At 36.5% G+C, this 20,607-nt stretch overlaps 1 protein-coding gene across 3 annotated transcripts in view; it reads left to right on the top strand.

Moving 5' to 3' along the window:
* Window positions 1-20,607, top strand: part of myo10l1 (myosin X, like 1) — a 64,285-nt gene that overhangs the window by 13,165 nt on the left and 30,513 nt on the right. For 2 of the 3 annotated variants that reach the window (XM_058780113.1, XM_058780114.1), the window contains exon 2: window positions 9,372-9,470. In XM_058780113.1, coding sequence (XP_058636096.1) covers window positions 9,372-9,470 — 99 coding nt within the window. Of the gene's footprint in view, window positions 1-9,371; window positions 9,471-18,367; window positions 18,414-20,607 lie in introns of those variants that run through there. The other variant, XM_058780115.1, reaches the window with a different exon arrangement.

Raw genomic sequence — 20,607 nt, 5'->3', positions numbered from 1 at the left:
TAGTTGGCATGTGCTATCAATACTGACAGAGTGGCTGTTAAGAGGTATTTCCACATAAAACCATATCACAGTTTCCACAAAAATATTATGCAGCATATTATGTAATTCTTTCCAGCATTGATCAGAAATGTTTCTTAAGCACCAAATCAGCATATTAGAATGATTTTTAAATGATCATGTAATGCTGAATACTGGAGTCGTGGCTGTTGAAATTCAAAATTGAAATTGTGAAGCCATTCACATTATTACTGTTTTTACTTTATTTGATTAAATAAATACAGTCTTGGTAAGAATAAGAGTCTTCTTTAAAGGGCACCGATTATGGCCCTTTTTACAAGATATAAGTCTCAGTTGTCCCCAGAATGTGTCTGTGAAGTTTCAGCTCGAAATACCCCACCAATCATTTATTATATCATTTTGAAAATGGCTATTTTGAGTGAAAGCAGAAACACACTGTTTTCATGCATGACTCTTTAAATGCAAATGAGCTACTGCTCCCCGCCCCCTTTTCCAGAATAGGGCTGTGCCTTTACAGCTCATAACTCAGATACTCTGTCAAAAAACATCTGTTTGGTTTTGATTATCATGTCTATCTCGCTGAAATCATGTGTTTCAAAGCCATATCAGTTTACACTTCTGATATAGGGTTTTCTGAGCGCACACATTTGAAGCACTCGCACAGAAAGCGGCTGTCACACGACATGTGAGTATTAAACTAAGTTCTCTTTCATGTCTTATTGTGCTTAAACTGTCAAATACACACAAGTTTATGTTAAAAACACACAAGCTGCAAAAACACAGTCGTTATGTCTGTGAGTGTAAACAGCTGGGAAAGAAATCACATAATCAAGCATAATAGGTGACCTTTAAAAAGTCATACCAACCCCAAAATTTTGAACTGTAGTATTTATAAATGGTACTTTCTGTATGTTCAAGAGTATGAGCTGAGTAAGGTGAGAGGAAAGCCTCAAAATATATGCAGAAGAATGTGTGTGTACGTGAGAGAGCGAGATGTCCTTATTAATGAGGTAAGGTGGCTTACACCGACAAGGCACACACACACACAGACATGCTAAAAATACACACCAATGCTGCATTTGACCTTTCCATGCAACCTGCACAAGAGTATTTTTTGATCCTCTGCAAAGGCATTCAAAAATCAGTCCAGTTAGTCTTTATCCATCTGTGTATTAAATCAGTTCAATTCCCCAATGAAATATTTTCAACTTTAACATATAACCTACTGCCCTGTCCACTCCACTATTGCCCTAGTTCACACCCAGCACCTGCTGCCACAACCCTGCCCCTCTGTTGCCATGGCAGCCATGTGCTTGTGCTAAACCCTTTGATGGAGAGGTGGCAGCTCGGTGGGATTACTGTAACGCAGCGGGTTATTATAGTGATTATAGTGCCCTTATAACACTCACAAAGGCCAGGGTCATCTGTCTGAATCTTCCATGGGAAATCTAGTGGGAAATCACTGTTATGTCTATGAAACTGGACAAGCTGCACAAGCCTGCGTGTAGCCCTTTGGTAGATTACCAGCTTGTGTTTTCTCTTTCTTGCTGGCTGTATAGACCTATAATTATCAGAACGCAAACAGCTAGGCCCACAATGTAATTAACTCCCTTCGTCATTAAACCTGCAGCTTTGGCTTTCCTGATTTAGCATCGCTCGTTTCCCCTGTGATTTCACCCTTCTGTGATTAGAGCCAAAATGGATGACTTCACGAGTGTAGCATGTTAACCCAGCAGTTTTTTCGGTCACTTATTATGAGACAATGCTACACTTGAATCTCATAATGTCCTTGTCTCATTTTATACCAAAAGAAAAAAGAAATTGTTTGCAAGAAGACAATTCTTTGAGTAGATGAAGATACTTTATAACATACAGTATATGAAGAAGTTCATAACATATAAAATCCCCATAGTAAAATCTGTACATATTGTACATAATAAAATGTACATGTTATATATTGTCGCTATATATATCAACAATGTATTTTATTTATATATGCATCTTTGCAACTTTATTAAGAACAAACAATCTGTATGTTTATGTGTTTTTGTAATACACTTTTTACTTCATATGCCATATTTCATATATGGAAATATATATATATATATATATATATATATATATATATATATTTATATTTATATTTATATTTATATTTATATTTATATTTAAGATATGCATTTTACTTTGTCTATGGGTAACTACATGTCTGTTTCTCACACAAAATGATATACATAATATTGTCTCTTACTGGTGTTTGAAAGCCTCACCCCTTATTCATAGAAAAGAGCTATTAGCAGGGAATTTTTTATTTTATTTCTTCAAAGAAATAGTCTTGTGGGTTTTGAACAACTAGAGGATGAATAAATGATGACGGAATGTACATTTTTGGTGGAACTATTACTTCAAGCAAAATATCTTAAATTATAAATCTGTTTTAATTTGGGGTCACTCTACCATACCAGACATAATTATTCATCCAAAAGAAGTGGGATCTGGTTTCTTAAAAATACTTAAACCTAAGAGGTCAAGAAGCAATCAAGTATGTAATCGATTTTCCAGAGCTACCTAATAACAGCCTAGTGATGCATTTGCTTGTTTGCATACAGTAGATCGATTGTTCGGTATTGGAAGAGAGAGCAATGCCACACTGCCAGGACTTGCAGAAATGCTGCATACAGTAAAATCTGCTCTCTTCTGTACCTGTAGTCCATAAACATACATTCTCACCCTTTCCAGCACAGAAAACATATATCTTCCGTTGACAGACAATTAACTCCTCTACTGCCGTGGTGAACTGCTTGACCGTTTAGATCTCCGTCTCGCTCCTTTTCCAGGTGCATAAATCTGTCAGCGGGCTGTTAAAAACGACATGCAGGCATGACAGAGAGGGGGTCTCCAGAAAGGTGTCTCATTTCTTAGCCCTCCTTATTTCTGCTTTTAAATCAAATTGGGCCAAATTGGGTGAGAGACCGTGTGAAGGACAGAGCGGGAGGGAGGAACGAGAGGATGTAGAGTAAGGAGAGTGGGACTGTAAAACAGCTGCAGGACCTATGCCAGTCCATCACAACCCATAGCAAATAATCCTGCATTGTGTATGTATCACATTTAATATCTGAAATTTATTTACTTATTTGAAAACAATATCATTTTGGCCAACTCTACAGCCAAATTTATTATTTTTCTAAAATTATATTTATGCTTGGTTCAAACCTTAAGTTTTGTTTTAACATTAATTTTCCCAAAGACAAAAACATTTATGCAAAGTAAAAAGATTATTGTTATTGATCTTGTTCAAGCTGAGAATAAAATGCCCCATAAAACCAGTGTGTGGGTCTTTAGGGAGTGTCAGTACGTAGGCCATAAATTAAAGGAGGAGAGTGGAGAGGCGTAGAAATGTGTAGCAAAGTCTAGCATCCTCATCGTCTCTATTTTCTTCAGGATGGTGGGAATCTCTCAGGCACTGCTTTTAGTCTAACAGCTTCATCTATCATTAATTTCTCTCACTCGTTCTCTCTGTCCTCTCTCTCCCTCTCCCTCTCCTTCTGTCATGTATATTTGATAGCTGTACAGGAAGTGCAATGTAATGGCATTTTCACACTGTTATGTGTGAACAAAGATGAGGTTAGGAGACAAGAGTGAGATAAAGAATAGAATAAGGGAGGAAAGAAGAAGGAAAAAGGAAGTGGAAATCATTTTTAATATCTCAGCTGGTCCTTTTGAGAAGTTTGTATTATCTAAATAAATGTGAAAACCTTTATTTAGCAATAAATCTAATAATTAAAGGTGGGGTAAGTGATTTCTGGTAGCCAATGTTGATATATCAAATCACCAAAACAAACACGCCCCTACCCCAAAAGGGTCTCGCCCCTATTTTGATAGCTCCGTGCCACACATACGTACGCAACCCAGGCAATTAGTTCTGTGAAACAAAGCAAAACCAATGTTACTCACCTATCGAGAAGAAACAAAGCAACCTTGGCTTCTGATCGCAGGCCTTCCCGCTCCTTGAGTTCTCTCCAGCGCTGGAAAGCTGATCCGATATTTACACGGGTCCTACTTCTTGCCTTGTCGTAACACCGTGTCTACACTGGATGCGAGTGGCACCGCGCAACAAAATACTATAGAACTCATTATAATCAGTGATTCTGTCTGCACTGGATGGGACACGACAAGTCTCCGACAGTAAACTGCTGCCGCATTCTATTTATGACATATTGACACAAATTTCAAATGATATTCAACGGCCGCTTTGTCACGTCCAGTGTAGACAGACTTTAGCTGTTGCGGCGCGGCGCAACACGACAACTATTGCGTCCGATGTAGACAAGCCTTCTTTTGTTTTTTTTATCCGCAGTCTCTATCTTTCTGTCGTCACTCGGCTCGGCTAATGTCCATCATGTGCACTGAGCGCTCTCTCCTCTGCATCATGAGTAGAAACGCCCTAACTGCTGATTGGCTACAAATTTGTTTTGGTACGTGGCCCGACTTTTCTAAAAGCGTTTTCTACAGCGTTTTTGAAAAAAATACATACCCCAGCTTTAAAATTAATTTTGCTCTGCAATTAATTATCAGTATTTAAAAAGTGCAGAGCCACCAAACTAAATAGTTCAAAATAATTTTTGTTTTTAAATAATTCGCTAAATGTCTGAACTGTAAAAAAAAAAAAAATAAACTTTGAAAGTGAACCCAAGATAGAAACTTTATTTTATTTTATTTTTGCCTTTGTTTGAAAAAACATTTTAGGCACCAAAATATCAATCTATATAAAATCCTTCAAAATTAAAAATGGGAATCCAAGGTAGAAGCTTTTTTTTTTTGGTTTGAATAGTATAGTTTTCAAAACAATTTTATGCACTAAAATTGCCTGACCTGTAAAATTTAACTGTAAAATGAACTGTCTGAATATGTGTTTGAAATTAAAAGGAGAGCCTAAGCTTAAACCTAGTAAAGGTTCATAAAGATTTTACGCTAGCTTTTTCATTCTTTTAGGCTTAATTTTATTGCAAAGAGCAGTAGAAATGAAATCCTGAGAGAAAATCACAGGGGGAATCGCAGTCATTTGTGTCTTCAGGACAGTGTGCCAACAATAAGGACAGAAGCTGTTTTCAGATCACCTGAGCAGCTAAAATTCTCCCTAGAGGGCAGAAAGATGGGCAGACTGTTGGCATTATAACTGAGTGTGTCTGAAATGGAGCAGAAATATCTCAGAATGGTTGTGTTGCAGTAACTGAGACTCCAGTGATGAACACTGAAATGTCAGCATGTTTAGGGCCGTAGAAGTGGGTGATGGGATGCAGCATTTTCCCTGGCCAGTGGGTTATGTTTTCCATTTACAGTCAATACTCTCCTTTCTTTTGCCATTTCTCTCTCCATGTCTCCTTGTCCAGCTGTATCATGCTTGATTCATAATACCCACACATATGCTTCTATTCTGCATTTCAAACACGTTGCCAAGTGTGCCACTTCCCTGATGCTTTATTAATCCTCAAAGAATCATTCAGGCACTGATCCACACATCCTCTGCTTCTCATTGTCAATGTTATTGTCTGCTGGAATTGGTAAATCCCTCACTGGTGGGTGATGAGAGGTTGAGAAGCTGTCTGGTGATTAATTACACTGGTCATTACATGAAGGTTAATAATGGCTTGTATCTGTGCAAGGAGATTTTGAAAGCCAGTGGTTTTCAAGGTTGTGCAGATGTTCCATAAAAGTTATTTGATTGGTTCAGTGAGTCTATGTGCTGTGGTTTACATAGCGTGACTGCAGTATTTAATGCAACTGAACAAGCCCAGATTTGCTGTGCTTGTTGGTAGGGCTAAACAATTTGGGCAAATGTTTTGATAATATATCAGTATGGCTATAAAATAATAATAACGATAATAAATAACCAAATAATAATTGTTTTTTATGTAAATTATAAAATATAAAATATTAAAATATGAAATAAAAACAATATTTTACTGTAAAATAAAAATATAGAGTATTAAATATAATAATATTTTTATTTTAGGTTTATTTTGATTAACTGTGCAGCCCTGTAGTCAGGTCATTAATGTTGCTGGTTCCTCAGGGGCTGCATCTTTTATATAGACCCTCTTGCATACCCTCCCCCACTAAGAGCATGCTCTCCTTATTCCCTCACATACGTGTGTGGTTGGATGTTTCTTTCATGTTTTCCAGTGGATGTAGTGGTTTTCTACTGACAGCTGTGCAAGAGCAACAGCAGAGTTATCTGTTGATGAAGACGTTGAATTCTTTCATCTCTGTTGTGTTCATGCATGATTACACACTCCTGCTCTCCATAGGGCCTGAGCTCTCATTAATGATTCGTTCGCTCAGATTGGGGCACAAACCAACAGCCTCTGCATCTGTGCTAATTACTGTAGCAGCTCCTGATCCTGTTAGAGATGCTATCTGCGGCTGTGTAAAGCCAGGAGTTCCTGATAAGAACATGAAGAGTGCTTGAGAGAAAGACAAGTCAAACATCATTAAGTCATTTTTAATTTCTGAACTTCTTCCCATGCACACAACACAAACAGTGGCAAAAAGCTGCACGATTAATTGAAATAAAACCGAAATCACAATATGGCTGAGCGCAAACCTGTCGGCGAGTGAAAATCGGGGTTAAAATCATGCAGTGTGAACTCGCCATTACAGTTTCTCCCAAAATAAAATCTCAGTGAGTTAATTAAATTTTTTTTTGAAAATAAGTCATAATTAATATGATATTTTTCTTAAATACATTTTTTAATAATAGTAATAATAATAATAATTATTATTATTATATTTATAGTAATATTATAATCACAATCACAATTTTTATCAGAAAAATCAAACTTACATTTTCCCCAAAATTGTAAATTGCAGCCCTATATCTGTTTTTACTGCTGTTCCCCTTGTCACAGTTTCTTCCACGATTAAGACACAAGACATAGGTCATGCTATTTTTGATACTGTACATAATATATAAATGATCTTATATTAGCTTCTGTGAATAGGCATTAATATTAGTGCTGGCTGTGATGATTTCATTTCTGAATAACCCATTATTGTTTCAATAAAGTCTGGATAGGCTGTGGAGGGAGTTTTGTGTTGTCAATAGTACACTGAATGATTTTTTCCCCAAAAGAGCAGGGAAATCTTTTTAATGTCTTCTAATGGAAATGAAATGTGTAAGTGTATGTAGCTCAGCTGTCTGTTGTAAGTGTTTTTTCTGCCTGGCTTGGTTCCTTTACCCAGGGGCAGAGCAGCCTGTCTTTTGTCTTCACCACTGTAGCTCCTCTGACTGGAGGTGGGACTGCTCGTCATAGTCAACCATCTGTTGACAAAGAACAGCTTCTATCGGTTTATCAGTCTGTCTCTCGGTCTGCCTGTCTGTTTGCCTATTTATTGTCCAGAAATGCATGTGTCGTAGGGGAGGTCATCTGCTTTAAAATCAGTATTTCTGATGTCCATGTCTGGGAAACTTACAATCATTTTCTAGTTTGAGGTTTGGGGTGGATTCACACATTATTCTCTGTTTGTTTGTGGGCAGGCATGAGTTTATGTACGTCCAATGAGTCAAAATTTCAATTACATGCTTGTGTTGTCTATTAGTGGATTTCGATGTTGGTTTCAAATACTTATTTCAAAATCCTCTTTAATTACAGTAGTATAATATTTGTGAATTCTGTCAGGTTGTGACAGTTTACCTCATTTACTGTGGGTATTAGGGAATTTTGTCACAAAATAATACTGGAAATGTAAATGGATGTTTCTTCTGGGCCATTTAATGCTTTGGAAGTAATGTGTGATTTTCTTTGTTGAAGCTGGTGATTGTGTATTGAATTTCCTCTTTGAAGCTAAGGGCTTATCGATCCGTTTCCCAATTATTAGTAGTTAACTTCATACAGCTGGCCATAATTCAGTCTGGTGCTCACACAGAACAGCACTTTACTGTGGAGAAGAGCAGGAGGACATCTGAAATTACATCATTGCTCACTTTGCTGTGCGTTATTGCATTTACAAATTATAATGTGGGGAAATTTAGTAACGCACAAGCCTCCCATGATAAATTTGCTTAGTCTGAAAACCTTTCATACTTCATTTGTATTTTCTTTGAAAGTGATTATTTAATCTTGTAATATTATGTAAGAAATGTTGTTGGGTCATTGTGCCTTGTTCAATGATGGTGAGATTATCTTTGAATTTTTGTAAGGTGTTAAACATTTCCTTATAGTTATGTATGTGTTTTAAGTGTAAATAAATTGCCTTGTGTAATTTGAGCTAAATTGAAAATAATGTCAGAATATAATGTACACTTAAAGCAATTGGTGTAGAATTTAACAATGCTTTCTCAGTCACAACCAATTCTTACGTATTTTATGAAGTGGCTAATTCGATTTTGTCTGATTTCTGTGAGGGGTAGGTTTAGGAGCGGGGTTCAGGGTGGTCATTTGCATAAATTCCTACGAATTTGCCACCTCGTAAAATACACTAAAAAAATGATACTACATTTTTTTAAGGTAAATGGTTGCAAACAATTTATTTTAGCTACATTAAAAAAACATGTTGAAAGTTAGTCAGATAAATTTATTTAAATGTAGCTAAAATAAATTGATTGCAACCACTTACCTTAAAAAATGTAGTAAATTCAATTAATCATTTTTTTCAGAAAACGTACAAATTCATATGAGTGACTTCATACGAATCAGCCACCTAGTGAAATATGTACAAATTGCCATGAGATCAGATTGGATTAAACAATTAAACAATTTTCACTCAGAAATTGCAAGTACATTTCATAAACAATTATAAAGAAGTGGCAAGTAACACATTGTATGAAACATGAAATTTTAAAGTAGAAAAGACTCTAACATAACACAACAACAGTTTGGTAATGGTAAAACAATATAGACTTTTTGTAATTTTTTAAGTCACATTATGATAGATTTGTTTTATATCAATCTTTTTGATTTTTAAAATTATATATTTTAACAGGATCAATATTGCAATACTATGATCCTGTAAAAATGACCCAGTTGTTTTTTGGGGGAAGACTGTGCTTGTTTCTTTTCATACTTTTTTCATTATACATTCTACTTTATAATGTGCTCTGAGGGTATCAGTTTTGCCTTTACTTCACTGCTTTGTAATAATAAAAGGCCAAAAAACACAAACTTTTTAGGCTTGAATCAGACTTTTGTGCACAAAGACATGTCTAAGCTTTGTGTGTGGGCAGCTGTGAGTGTTTAGAAATGAAAAGCCACCCACAGGTCATCCTGAAAGACATACATTTCAACAGTGAATGACTACATATAATCTGGGATTGTGCTGGTTTGTGTCTGACTGCTTTTGTGTGTGTTTTGCAGGGTTCTCGAGTGTGGGTGAATCATAAAGATCAGCTGGTCCCATCTACAGTGAACTCCTGTGGAGATGGAACCCTGGTGCTCACCACTGACTATGGGGAGGTAAGACTCAGCAATCTGTCATAAACACACACACATGCAAACACACAGATGTTGCCCTTTATGGCTGAATGGGTGTTGTGTGAGTCAGAGATTACGCTGGCTTGGTATTGTGCTCTGAATGTCATCATAACAGTGCTGAGGAGCTGTGTGTGTGTGTGTGTGTGTGCATATGCATGTTTGTGTGTGTATGTCTGCCATCTGCACGTCTGAGGCTAAATCAATGCATTCACCCTCCATAAACGACCATGTAAAAGAGACTATATCATATAACCAACCATAATGCACTCCTCCATTCTACATGAGCTTTTGGCCAGTTCTGGTGCAATGTGATATATGTAGATTAATAATCACATGATCGAAAGAGAGACAGAGTAGAAGAGATAGAACACTCTTATTTTAGTGCAGAGATGTCCACTAATATTTGCTGTCATGGTAACAGGGTGTCCTTTGAAAGGTGATGCAGCTGGAGAAAATTTGACTAGACCTTTCTGACAAACCCAACGAGCCAGTGCTTATAACCTTCTGGTATAACTGGACATGCAACAATGTCATATAGAGACTGAAAAATACCAGTAAGCCATTATAAGTAAATAGTGTTGCTTTTGCATTAGCTTCCCTCAATTAGAACATGCTAAGTTAAGTTTTTTAATTAGATAGATATATTTAATCTTTCTCTATATATACTGGAAAATAATTCATACTTTTAAAAGGGGAAAATCTGATGGGAAAAGAGTCAGTAATTTACTATATTTACTATATAGCATATCTTAACATCTTGATTGCTTGTTTCATCAAAAAGCATAATCTATATTATCGCCCAGCTCTAATCTATTAAATGATACTATGGGGCATAAAGACATTAAGATATTATACACATTAAGATTTATTGTGAATATGCTTTGAAAAAATGTGTATTGTGAAAAGTGCTAAACAAATTAATTTAACTTGACAATTTGATTTAAATCTACTTACTTCCTTGGCCTATAAATACAGCTACCTTACAAAGAATAGTGTTATCTAGAACATAGATAACATAACACATGTTTAAACTGAGAAATTTTATAATTTTATGCACAAAATGAGCTCATTTCAAATTTGATGCCTGCTACAGGTCTCAAAATAGTTGGGACGGGGGCATGTTTACCATGGAGTAGCATCTCCTCTTCTTTTCAAAACAGTTTGAAGACATCTGGGTATCGAGGTTATGAGTTTCTAGAGTTTTGGTGTTGGAATTTGGTCCCATTCTTGCCTGATATACTGTAGGTTTCCAGCTGCTGAAGAGTTCGTGGTCATCTTTGATGTATTTTTCGTTTAATGATGCGGCAAATGTTCTCTATAGGTGAAAGATCTGGACTGCAGGCAGGCCAATTCAGCACCCGGGCTCTTCTACTATGAAGCCATGCTGTTGTAATAGCTGCAGTATGTGGTCCTGCTGAAAATTACATCATCTGGAGGGGAGCATATGTTGCTCTAAAACCTTTATATACCTTTCAGCATTCATAGTGTCTTCCAAAACATGCAAGCTGCCCATACCGTATGCACTTATGCACCCCCATACTATCAGAGATGCTGGCTTTTGAAACTGAACTGAAAGCTGATAACACGCTGTAAGGTCTCCCTCCTCTTTAGCCTGGAGGACACGGCGTCCATGATTTCCAACAAGAATGTCAAATTTGTACTCTGACCAAAGAACACTTTTCCACTTTGAAACAGTCCATTTTAAATGAGCCTTGGCCCACAGGACACAACAGTGCTTCTGGACCATGTTCACATATGGCTTCCTTTCTGCATGATAGAGCTTTAGTTGGCATCTGCAGATGGCATGATGGATTGTGTTTACCGACAGTGGTTTCTGGAAGTATTCCTGGGCCCATTTAGTAATGTCAATGACAGAATCATGCCGATGAGTGCTGCAGTGTCATCTGAGGGCCCGAAGACCACAGGCATCCAACAAAGGTCTTCGGCCTTGTCCCTTACACACAGAGATTTCTCCAGTTTCTTTGAATCTTTTGATGATGTTATGCACTGTAGATGATGAGATTTGCAAAGGCTTTGCAATTTGATGTTGAGGAATGTTGTTTTTAAATTATTCCACAATCTTTTTACGCACTCTTTCACAGATTGGAGAGCCTCTGCCCATCTTTACTTCTGAGAGACTCTGCCTCTCTAAGACATCCCTTTTATAGCTAATCATGTTACAGACCTGATGTCAATTACCTTAATTAGTTGCTAGATGTTCTCCTAGCTGAATCTTTTCAAAATGTCTTGCTTTTTGAGCCCTTTGTTGCCCCCGTGCCAACTTTTTTGAGACCTGTTGCAGGCATCAAATTTGAAATGAGCTCATTTAGTGGAGAAAAGTATACATTTTCTCAGTTTAAACATTTGTTATGTTCTCTATGTTCTATTGTGAATAAAATAATGGCTCGTGTGATTTGAAAGTCTTTTAGTTTTCATTTTATTCAAATTTTAAAAAATGTCCCGAACAGTCACTTGTTTTGCCGTTCTCATGGCTATGAGCAGATGTATGATGTGGGAGCCTTATTATATTTCCTTGATAAATGTCTTTTGTTTTATTCTCTGTACATGGCACTATTGCAAAATCTCAAAATGGAAAATAAAGATTATATTATCTCATGTAAAATACACCTCAGAAAGATTTAATTTGTTTCTACAGTAAATACTTTTGTCAATGTGATGGAGTCTGTGCACCAAACTGTGTCTATCACATTTCTGTACAGTTCAGTGATCAGAACTGCCTCTGTTTTGAGGTTTAATTGTAATCAAATGGTTGTATTAGCAGTTAAACTCCCACACAAGCACTCACAGTGCTGATAGAGGTAAGTAGTTTGCGATAGCTGTGGGTGTTAGAGCTGGCAGAGCTGTGATGTCAGGCTAATAATAACAGCTGTGCTGGCCTGGATTCTGCTCAGAAAGAGAGACTGCACAGCAGGGAAGGGTTATCTGTATGTACAGATGCATACAGGAAGCCTGTTTGCATTTCTGTTTTGTCTACAAACATTTGTGTTTGTATGTTTGTGGTGCATATATGTTCGTTCATGTACATGCTTGGTAGAGGTGGGCAACATGGCAAGAATATCCTATCACAGCTTTTTTCACGCAAGATCACGATCCACAATTTCCTCACCTGTGGCACTGTGGCACAATCATCACAAATTTCAACCCGCTTGATATATTAACATTAACTTTACCAAGTTTGGAGTGGAACTTCTGTTTGACCAACCAATAACAAATGGAGGGAGTGTTGTAAAAACAATATTTTTGCAATTACAGTATGTTTGGTAATGCTAGTGGTGCAAAAGTTACAAATTGCAGCTTTAATTAGACAGTTCACCAAAAAAAATCCACCACAAAATTTTCTCAAATGCTGTTTCAAACATTTATGCATTTCTTTATTCTGTGGAACACTAAAGATATTTTGGAAAAAGAAAGAAAGAAATCCCATATAATGAAAGTCAGTAGGGTCAGATGACTTTCATTATATGGGCATGAACAGTTGTAACATACTTCAAAATATCTTCTTTTGTGTTTCACAGAATAAAGCCAGTCATTTAAACAGAACTTTTACTTTCAATATAAATTACTTTATAGTTTTTAGTAGCTGTTACAGCAAACAATACTCCCAATAAAACAAACTAAATATTTAAAAAGGCCTGTCTAGGGGGTTTATTTTCTAATCATCTGTCATAACATAAAATAAAAAACATGTGTAAAATGCTGTAAAATGTGTAGGAAAATATGTGTATAATATAAAGGAACACTTTTGAGTGTTCACTCAAATGAATAAGTGATATTTTTCCCACCAATTATTTGAAATGGGCATCTGAATAAACAGAATCCCTAAAATGATTCAAACTTTCCAGTTCTACAGCCAATCCAAGGCAGGTTCCAAAAAAAAAAAACTTGAAAAATCTCCTTTAGGTTTTATCTAAGTCTGCATTTGTCTGCAGCCTGTATGCTGGTAACCTTGATGTTTCATACCCTGAACACCAGAGAGCTTGTGCTGACATAAGAATATTCAGTAGCATTCTCTGCAGTAGTTCAAACCCTCCTCCATAAATCAATACACCAATCCAGCCTTCTGTTAGGTCTCAGGCAGCCTTTACAGGAAACTCCAGCAGGCTCCATATTGTCTTTCTGGGGGTCTTCTTACCCATGTTTTTGGCCCTAAGGTCTTGGTCCAAAGGGTTAGAATAACTGTTTTGCTTGTGTGTGGGATATGTTTTGAAATGGCAACCCTGTTGGAGAATACTGAATTTTTTATGTGGATTTTAAGGTATAGTATAGTACAGGGCTGGATGCAAACTGACATCTCTCTCTCTTTTCCTCGCTTTATTTCTCTCGCTCGCTCTCGTTTCTGATTTGGTTAATAATTTAGTTAAGTACGGGAGTGACCCCATTCCAGTGGTTCTGACCGAGTTACTGGGACAGTATGCATACTATGCACGCATGCATGCTTGTGTGGATTGTACATGTGAATTGAAACATTTTAAATATGTTCAAGAAACAACTAAGATATGCAAATGTAACCAAGATCAAAATTTAATGATATGCAACCTGCTACGTTTTTGCAACATTATGAAAACATAAAAAATGTTGCATAAAGCAAAACATATTAAAGGAATATTTCCCTCAATGCAAATGAGTTTGTTTCTTCATTGGAACAGATTTGGAGAAATTTAGCATTACATCACTTGCTCACATGTATGCAAGTGAATGATGCTGTCAGAGTCCAAACAGCTGATAAAAACATCATAGTAACCCAGAAATAATTCACACGACTCCAGTCCCACAGTTAACATTTTGTAAAGTAAAAAGCTGTGTCTGTAAGAAAAAAATTCAAAACTCTGTCCAAAATATCAGTCCATAATCCATAATAATCCTTCCTCCAGTGAAAAAGTCCATCCCCCGTTATCCTCTCACATCAAAATCCACCAACTATATGTTGGCTATTTTCGCTTGTAAACAGTCCTTGAACTGTGCATATCTCTCTCCTGATTCAGACAAAGTGACTTTTTCACTGGAGAAACCAATATTATGGATAGAGGACTCACATTTTAGCCAGAAGCAACAGTTTAAAGTTAAAAACTTTAATTTGATGATTACAAACATGTAGCTTTTCGCTTCACAAGAAGTTAGTTGATGGACAGAGTATGGATGGAGCTAAGGATGGATAGATTTGTTTGGAGTACTTGTGGATTTTATAATATTTTTATCAGCTGTTTGGACTCTCATTCTGATGGCACCCATTCACTGCAGAGGATTCATTGGTGTGTAAAGGTCATTGCACACTGAGTCCAACCTCACGTTGTGTCAATCACGTTTACACACTGCCTCCGAAACTTTCATCCGTCATAAAAAAATTCGGATCAGGTTCGATTTTCTGCGTTTTCGCATCTGTAGCATGCATTTGGATAAGAAAGGATGAGGAATACGAAAAAATGGAAAAATGCACGTGAAAATTTCAGACTCCGTGTGCAATGTCCTTAAGTCATGTAATGCTAAATTTCTCCAAATCTGTTTTGATGAAGAAACCAACCCATTCACATTTTGAATGGCCTGAGGGTGAGTATATTTTCAGCAAACTGACATTTTTGGGTGAACTATTCCTTTAAGAGAATAGTGTAAATGTGTTAGCATAACCTTCTCATGACTTTAAAATGTTTTGTAATGTAGTTATGCTAGCAGGGTTCTTCTGACTTTGTCACAGGGCTATATTGTGTTGGTAGAGCTTGATTCCGTCATAGAAGGTTGAATTGTCAGCCTTGTCCTTTTAGGTTGAATTTGAGGATGTGAAAAAGGGCACTTATAATGTCAGTGGTCATAATATTGGCCTTGTCCTTTTAAGTTGAATAAGAATTTAAGTTAACGTGTTAACATTTTGTCAGTACGTCAGGAATTCTGGTGTGTTTTCCCATATTTCTCTGTACACTCTTAAAAATTGAAGGAGCGGATCGCAGATCTACAATGGCCTTCATAATAATATTAATTATAACATTTCTTGAATGTTATAACCAAATGTTAATCAAAGGTACATTTATGCATGTTAGAAAATAAGCTAAATATGGCTTTAGTCTGCCTTTTTACTCTCTAAGAAACTGCTCTCATTGTTAATCAAAGGTACATTTATGCATGTTAGAAAATAAGCTAAATATGGCTTTAGTCTGCCTTTTTACTCTCTAAGAAGCTGCTCTCATTGTGTGTGTGTGTGACCATATCCGATAAGGTTTAGGGCTGAGCCAGGCAACGTTGAAGTAAGATAAGTGTTTCTCTGCATATGTGTGTTAGTATCTGTCTGTACAGAGAGATGCGGAGACAGCCCCAGGACGAAATGTTCGTCTGCCAATGTCCAGCGTATCAGATATACTTCTTTGGAGAGATGTATTGCGTCTGACCTCTGATCACTTGTCACCAAAATAGTCGTTAGAAGATATGCTTCAAGTTTGACAGCCATATGTGGACATTTTCTATGTTTATCTATGTCTTGACCAATCAGAATTTTGATGACATGGATTGATGCAATTTGCAACCTCTGTTAGAGTATAATTGCTGGTGTTTATGAATTGTAAACCAGAGCGGCCGACGAACTCCGTTGGAGTGTTAAAGATGACTTCTGCCTGAAACGGCAAACTATTTTCTTCAGTAAATTTCTTCAACTGAATCGCATTTCTTGACTCCTGGTCTTCATTCAGCACACCTGGTCCTTGGGTTTTAACTGTTTTCCCCAACAAAATAAAGGTGCTTAAAAGGTTCTTCACAGCGATGCCATAGAAGAACCATTTTTGGTTCCACAAAGAACCATTCAGTCAAAGGATCTTTAAAGAACCATCTCTTTCTGACCTTTTTATAATCTGAAGAACCTTCTTTCGCCACAAAGAACCTTTTGTGAAACAGAAAGGTTTTTTAGATGTTAAAGGTTCTTTATGGAACCATTTAGACAAAAAGGTTCTTCTATGGCATTGTGAAGCACCTTTATTTTTAAAGGGATAGTTCACCCAAAAATCATTCTGTCATTAATTCCTCACGCTCATGTCGTTCCAAACCCGTAAGACCTTTGTTCATCTTCGGAACACAAATTAAGATATTTTTGACGCATTCCGAGAGCTCTCTGACCCTCCCATAGACAGCAAGGATCCTTACATGATTAAGGCTCAGAAACGTAGGAGATCGTTAAAATAATCCATGTGACATCAGTGGTTCAACCATAATTTTCCGAAGCTACGACAATACTTTTTGTGCGCAAAGAAAACTAAAATAAAGACTTTATTCAACAATTCATCTCCTCCTCATCACCCTATAGCAGAATTTTGGAGAGTATCACATACTTAAGAGAGCTCTCGGAATTCATCAATTTGTGTTCCGAAGATGAATGAAGATGACATGAGGGTGAGTAATTAATGACAGAATTTTCATCTTTGGGTGAACCATTCCTTTAAGAGGGTATCAGCTGGAAAAACTGTGTGTGGGTTCTTTTTTTGGTGTGTGCCCTCCGGAGCATTGGTCAGTGAGTATCTCCTTCCTACTATTCACGCTGAGGTGAGTCTTCTGCTTCACTGCTTCAGTGCACATGTGTGCGTATGTGTGCAAGTTCACCTAAAGCGTTCACAGGTTTGTTATAGGATTTAAAAACTCCGAGGCACAAAAATAGACTGTAACCTAAATTTGAGAAGTTGACTATACGAATTCACACGTAACTCTGAGCTACAGCGCTCGAAGGCGTCTCACCCACCCCCTTCTGAGATGGCCTTTCTTTGTGTCGTCATGTATGTGAGAGCTATTTCTAATTCAATTTACATTGAGAAACATCAGAAGATGCTGAATGTAAGCTCAGTGGATAAAATGAAAATGGAAAAAGCCTAATGAAATTAATTGTATTATATTTCAAATATGTTGATAGAATTTATTGCATTTAATGACATGCATACACAAAAAAAAGTTCAAAAGTTTTCAAAAGACAATTATATTTGGCAAGGATGCAATAAATTGATCACATATAACAGTAAAGATATTTTAGTATAATGTTAGAAAGATTGATTTCCAATAAATACTGTTATTTTAAACTTACTTATCATCGGTTACTTATTCTCACTGTTTCCACAAAAATATTAAACAGCACAACCGATTTTAATGTTGATAACATTAACAATAAGAAATGTTCCTTGAGTCAGCATATTATTAGAATAATTTCTGAAGGATCATTTGACACTGAATACTGAAGTAATGATGCTGAAAATTCAGCTTTGCCATCACAGAAATAAATGATGTTTTAAAATAAAATTTAGTTTTTAAATTGTAATACAATTTTTTAAACAGTTTTTTACTGTATTTTGCTCAAATAAATGTAATCTTAGTATACACATTAGAGACTTTTGAACTGTGGTTTAATTATTTGCAGTGAAAAGGATGATATTTAAATAATTCAGTCACAATACATTTGTGACAAATGAAAGCATTTTTTCAATGCCTTTAAAAAATCCATATATTGTATTCTTTATTTCCATATTGCTGAACACAAGCCTATCACTGGCCTACAGTCTCCAGCAATCCAAATGGTCATCAGTCTGTCTGTGATGAACTTAGGGGTCAATGACACATGGGCACTTTTATTATATAATTTTTGGTCTGTGTGCACAGGCAGACAGATGTCTTTAACCATTAAGTTACATCTCACTGTTTTTCAGTGTCTCACTCCATGTGGGCCTTGTTTTTATTTCAAATTTAAACATGCATCTCAGGACCCCCGCATTCTGTTGCACTTCTGTTTCTCTATAGGTGTGAATGTAGGTCACTGGTGCTTATAGTCTCTCTCTCCCATGCTCTTTTTCAGCTTTCGTCTGAATCATGCAAAGCAGCTTCAAACATCAAACAGATTTGCAGGAATATCCATGCACTGAGGGGAGAGAGATGGAGCGGCTGTGTGCGTGTGTGAGTGGGTGGGTGGAGAAAATGGAGCGTGAAGACCTCCTCATCTCCTCTTTTCAGCGTCTAAACTTACAATCATCACAGACTCACAACCAAAAACACACAGACATTTACATAGCTATCTAAATGGGGACATTACATATACTTAAATTGTTTTTACAGATAGTTATAAATACAGTAACCTAACCCTAAAACATTTACTTTTTTATACCAATTCTACAAATGAGGATGACCTGAAAAAGAGGTTTTAGGAGATTTTGTCAGGTTTAGTTTGCTTCTGGGTACAATTTTGTCCCCAAAAGAAGTCAGTCCACACACATACAACAAATCTGAGATGTGTCCAATCCACATTAGATACTGCCCAGCTAACAAAAATGTTTTGCTAACATTCCCGTTAAGTTATAAATATGTTATTTCTGAATGTTGTCTGAACATTTTTTTTGTTTCCGAAAAGCTTTTCTTGGTTATGCAAACTTGAAACATTCCATTTTATCATTTTGCACACATGATATACAATCTAAAAGTAGTAACATTTATAAAACGGTAGATGTCCAACTACAACGTTTCAGGGGGAAAAAAAGTTCCATATACAACGTATAAATAATGTTTTGTGTTAAAGTTTTGAGAACATCATTTAAGACCAAATTATCAAAGAGAATAACTAGAACTTTGAACAAATATTTCGTTATTGTTGCTAGAACCTTTGTTTCTTTGCCAGAACATTAGCCAAAATTCTGAGTATGTTCCCTGTTAGCTGTGTATATTCATGTATGATAATTACTGTAAAACTCCAAAAAACACACCATACAAAAGTATTGAGTAGTAGACATTTGCGCTATATTTCAGGTCTTCAGCTTTGACTGAATGTTAGAAGTGTCTTTCAAATGTTATTTAAATAAGCATGTTATATAAGCATCATAAGCTATAACCAGAGACACTTAAGCTATAACCACAGGCAAACACAAAGGTTTAAATATTAGCAAATTATCTAAAGCATACACAAGTGATACAGAGATTTGACAGTATATTATGTCTGCGCTCTCTCTTCAAAACGCACACTCTCAAATACACTGAAATTCTGTCGGCGCCGATATCTTAGTGGTTAGTGACATAGCACAACTGTGCTCACGGCGACCCGAGTTCGAATCCCGTCTCTAGGTCCTTTGTCGATCCCGCCCCCTCTCTCCACCCAATACTTTCCTGTCTGCATTCCACATAGCATAGTCCTATCTAATAATAAAAGGCATAAAAGCCCCCCCAAAATATATATATGTAAAAAAAATACACTGAAATTCTGTGTTATTCCAAATCAGGTTTGTTTCTTTATATTTCTAAATAAGGTTTGATTCTGATCAGGATTCTGGAAGGTCAATGTCATTACTGTCAGTTGTATTGATTAGCAGCAACTTGTCTCAGCTCATAAACTTTGACCTTTCCTTCTTCTCTTCAGTCTGTCAACCCCAATTTAGCAGCATGTAACTAAGGCAAGCATATTTCTCTCTCTGTCTTGCCCTCCAGTGCTGGGATATATGTACATGTGTGTGCACTTAAAAAGATTGTGGCTGATTTAATGGGTTTGAATAGAAACAGCTCATAAATCTATACCTGAAGTGAACGGTACACACACACACACACACACACACACACACACACATTAGTGGCTGTATTGATTTTTAATCTATCAGGCTCTCAGCTCTCCCTTCATGAACTGGGCTATGCTCTCTGCACACGAGTGAGGTTTCAGCAGAAAAGAAATAGACAGAATGCTGAGAAAGAGAGAGAATGTCTCTTCCTTTTGTTCTGTCCAGTCAAATAAAGCAAAGAAGCTTTTATCAGAGTTCATGTAATTTACATGGATATTAAAACTGAAGTGTGTAATTTCTGCAGCGATATCATCACCAAATTGCAAAAAAATAATGACTCTTATCAAACAGGTTTTCGGAGCACTTTTCCGTGCCTGCAGACCCTAATTTTTGAGGAAATCAACATACAAATGACTTAATTATAGTTGTCTCTTAATACTTAAGGCGCAGTGTAAAGGAAGTATCAGCAGATAATACTACTACTACTACTACTAATAATCTTTATTTTCTATTGCACCTTTAAATTTTACATCTCAAAGCGCTTTACATAAACAAGTAAAACAACAAAATCCACCATATGAACATTATAAAATAAGCAAGAAGAGAAGAGATGC

This window comes from Onychostoma macrolepis, chromosome 06, assembly GCF_012432095.1.
Source record: "Onychostoma macrolepis isolate SWU-2019 chromosome 06, ASM1243209v1, whole genome shotgun sequence".
Classification (NCBI taxonomy): domain Eukaryota; kingdom Metazoa; phylum Chordata; class Actinopteri; order Cypriniformes; family Cyprinidae; genus Onychostoma; species Onychostoma macrolepis.
The sequence above is the reverse complement of the archived record's forward strand: the minus strand, read 5'-3'. Positions and strand labels throughout refer to the sequence as shown.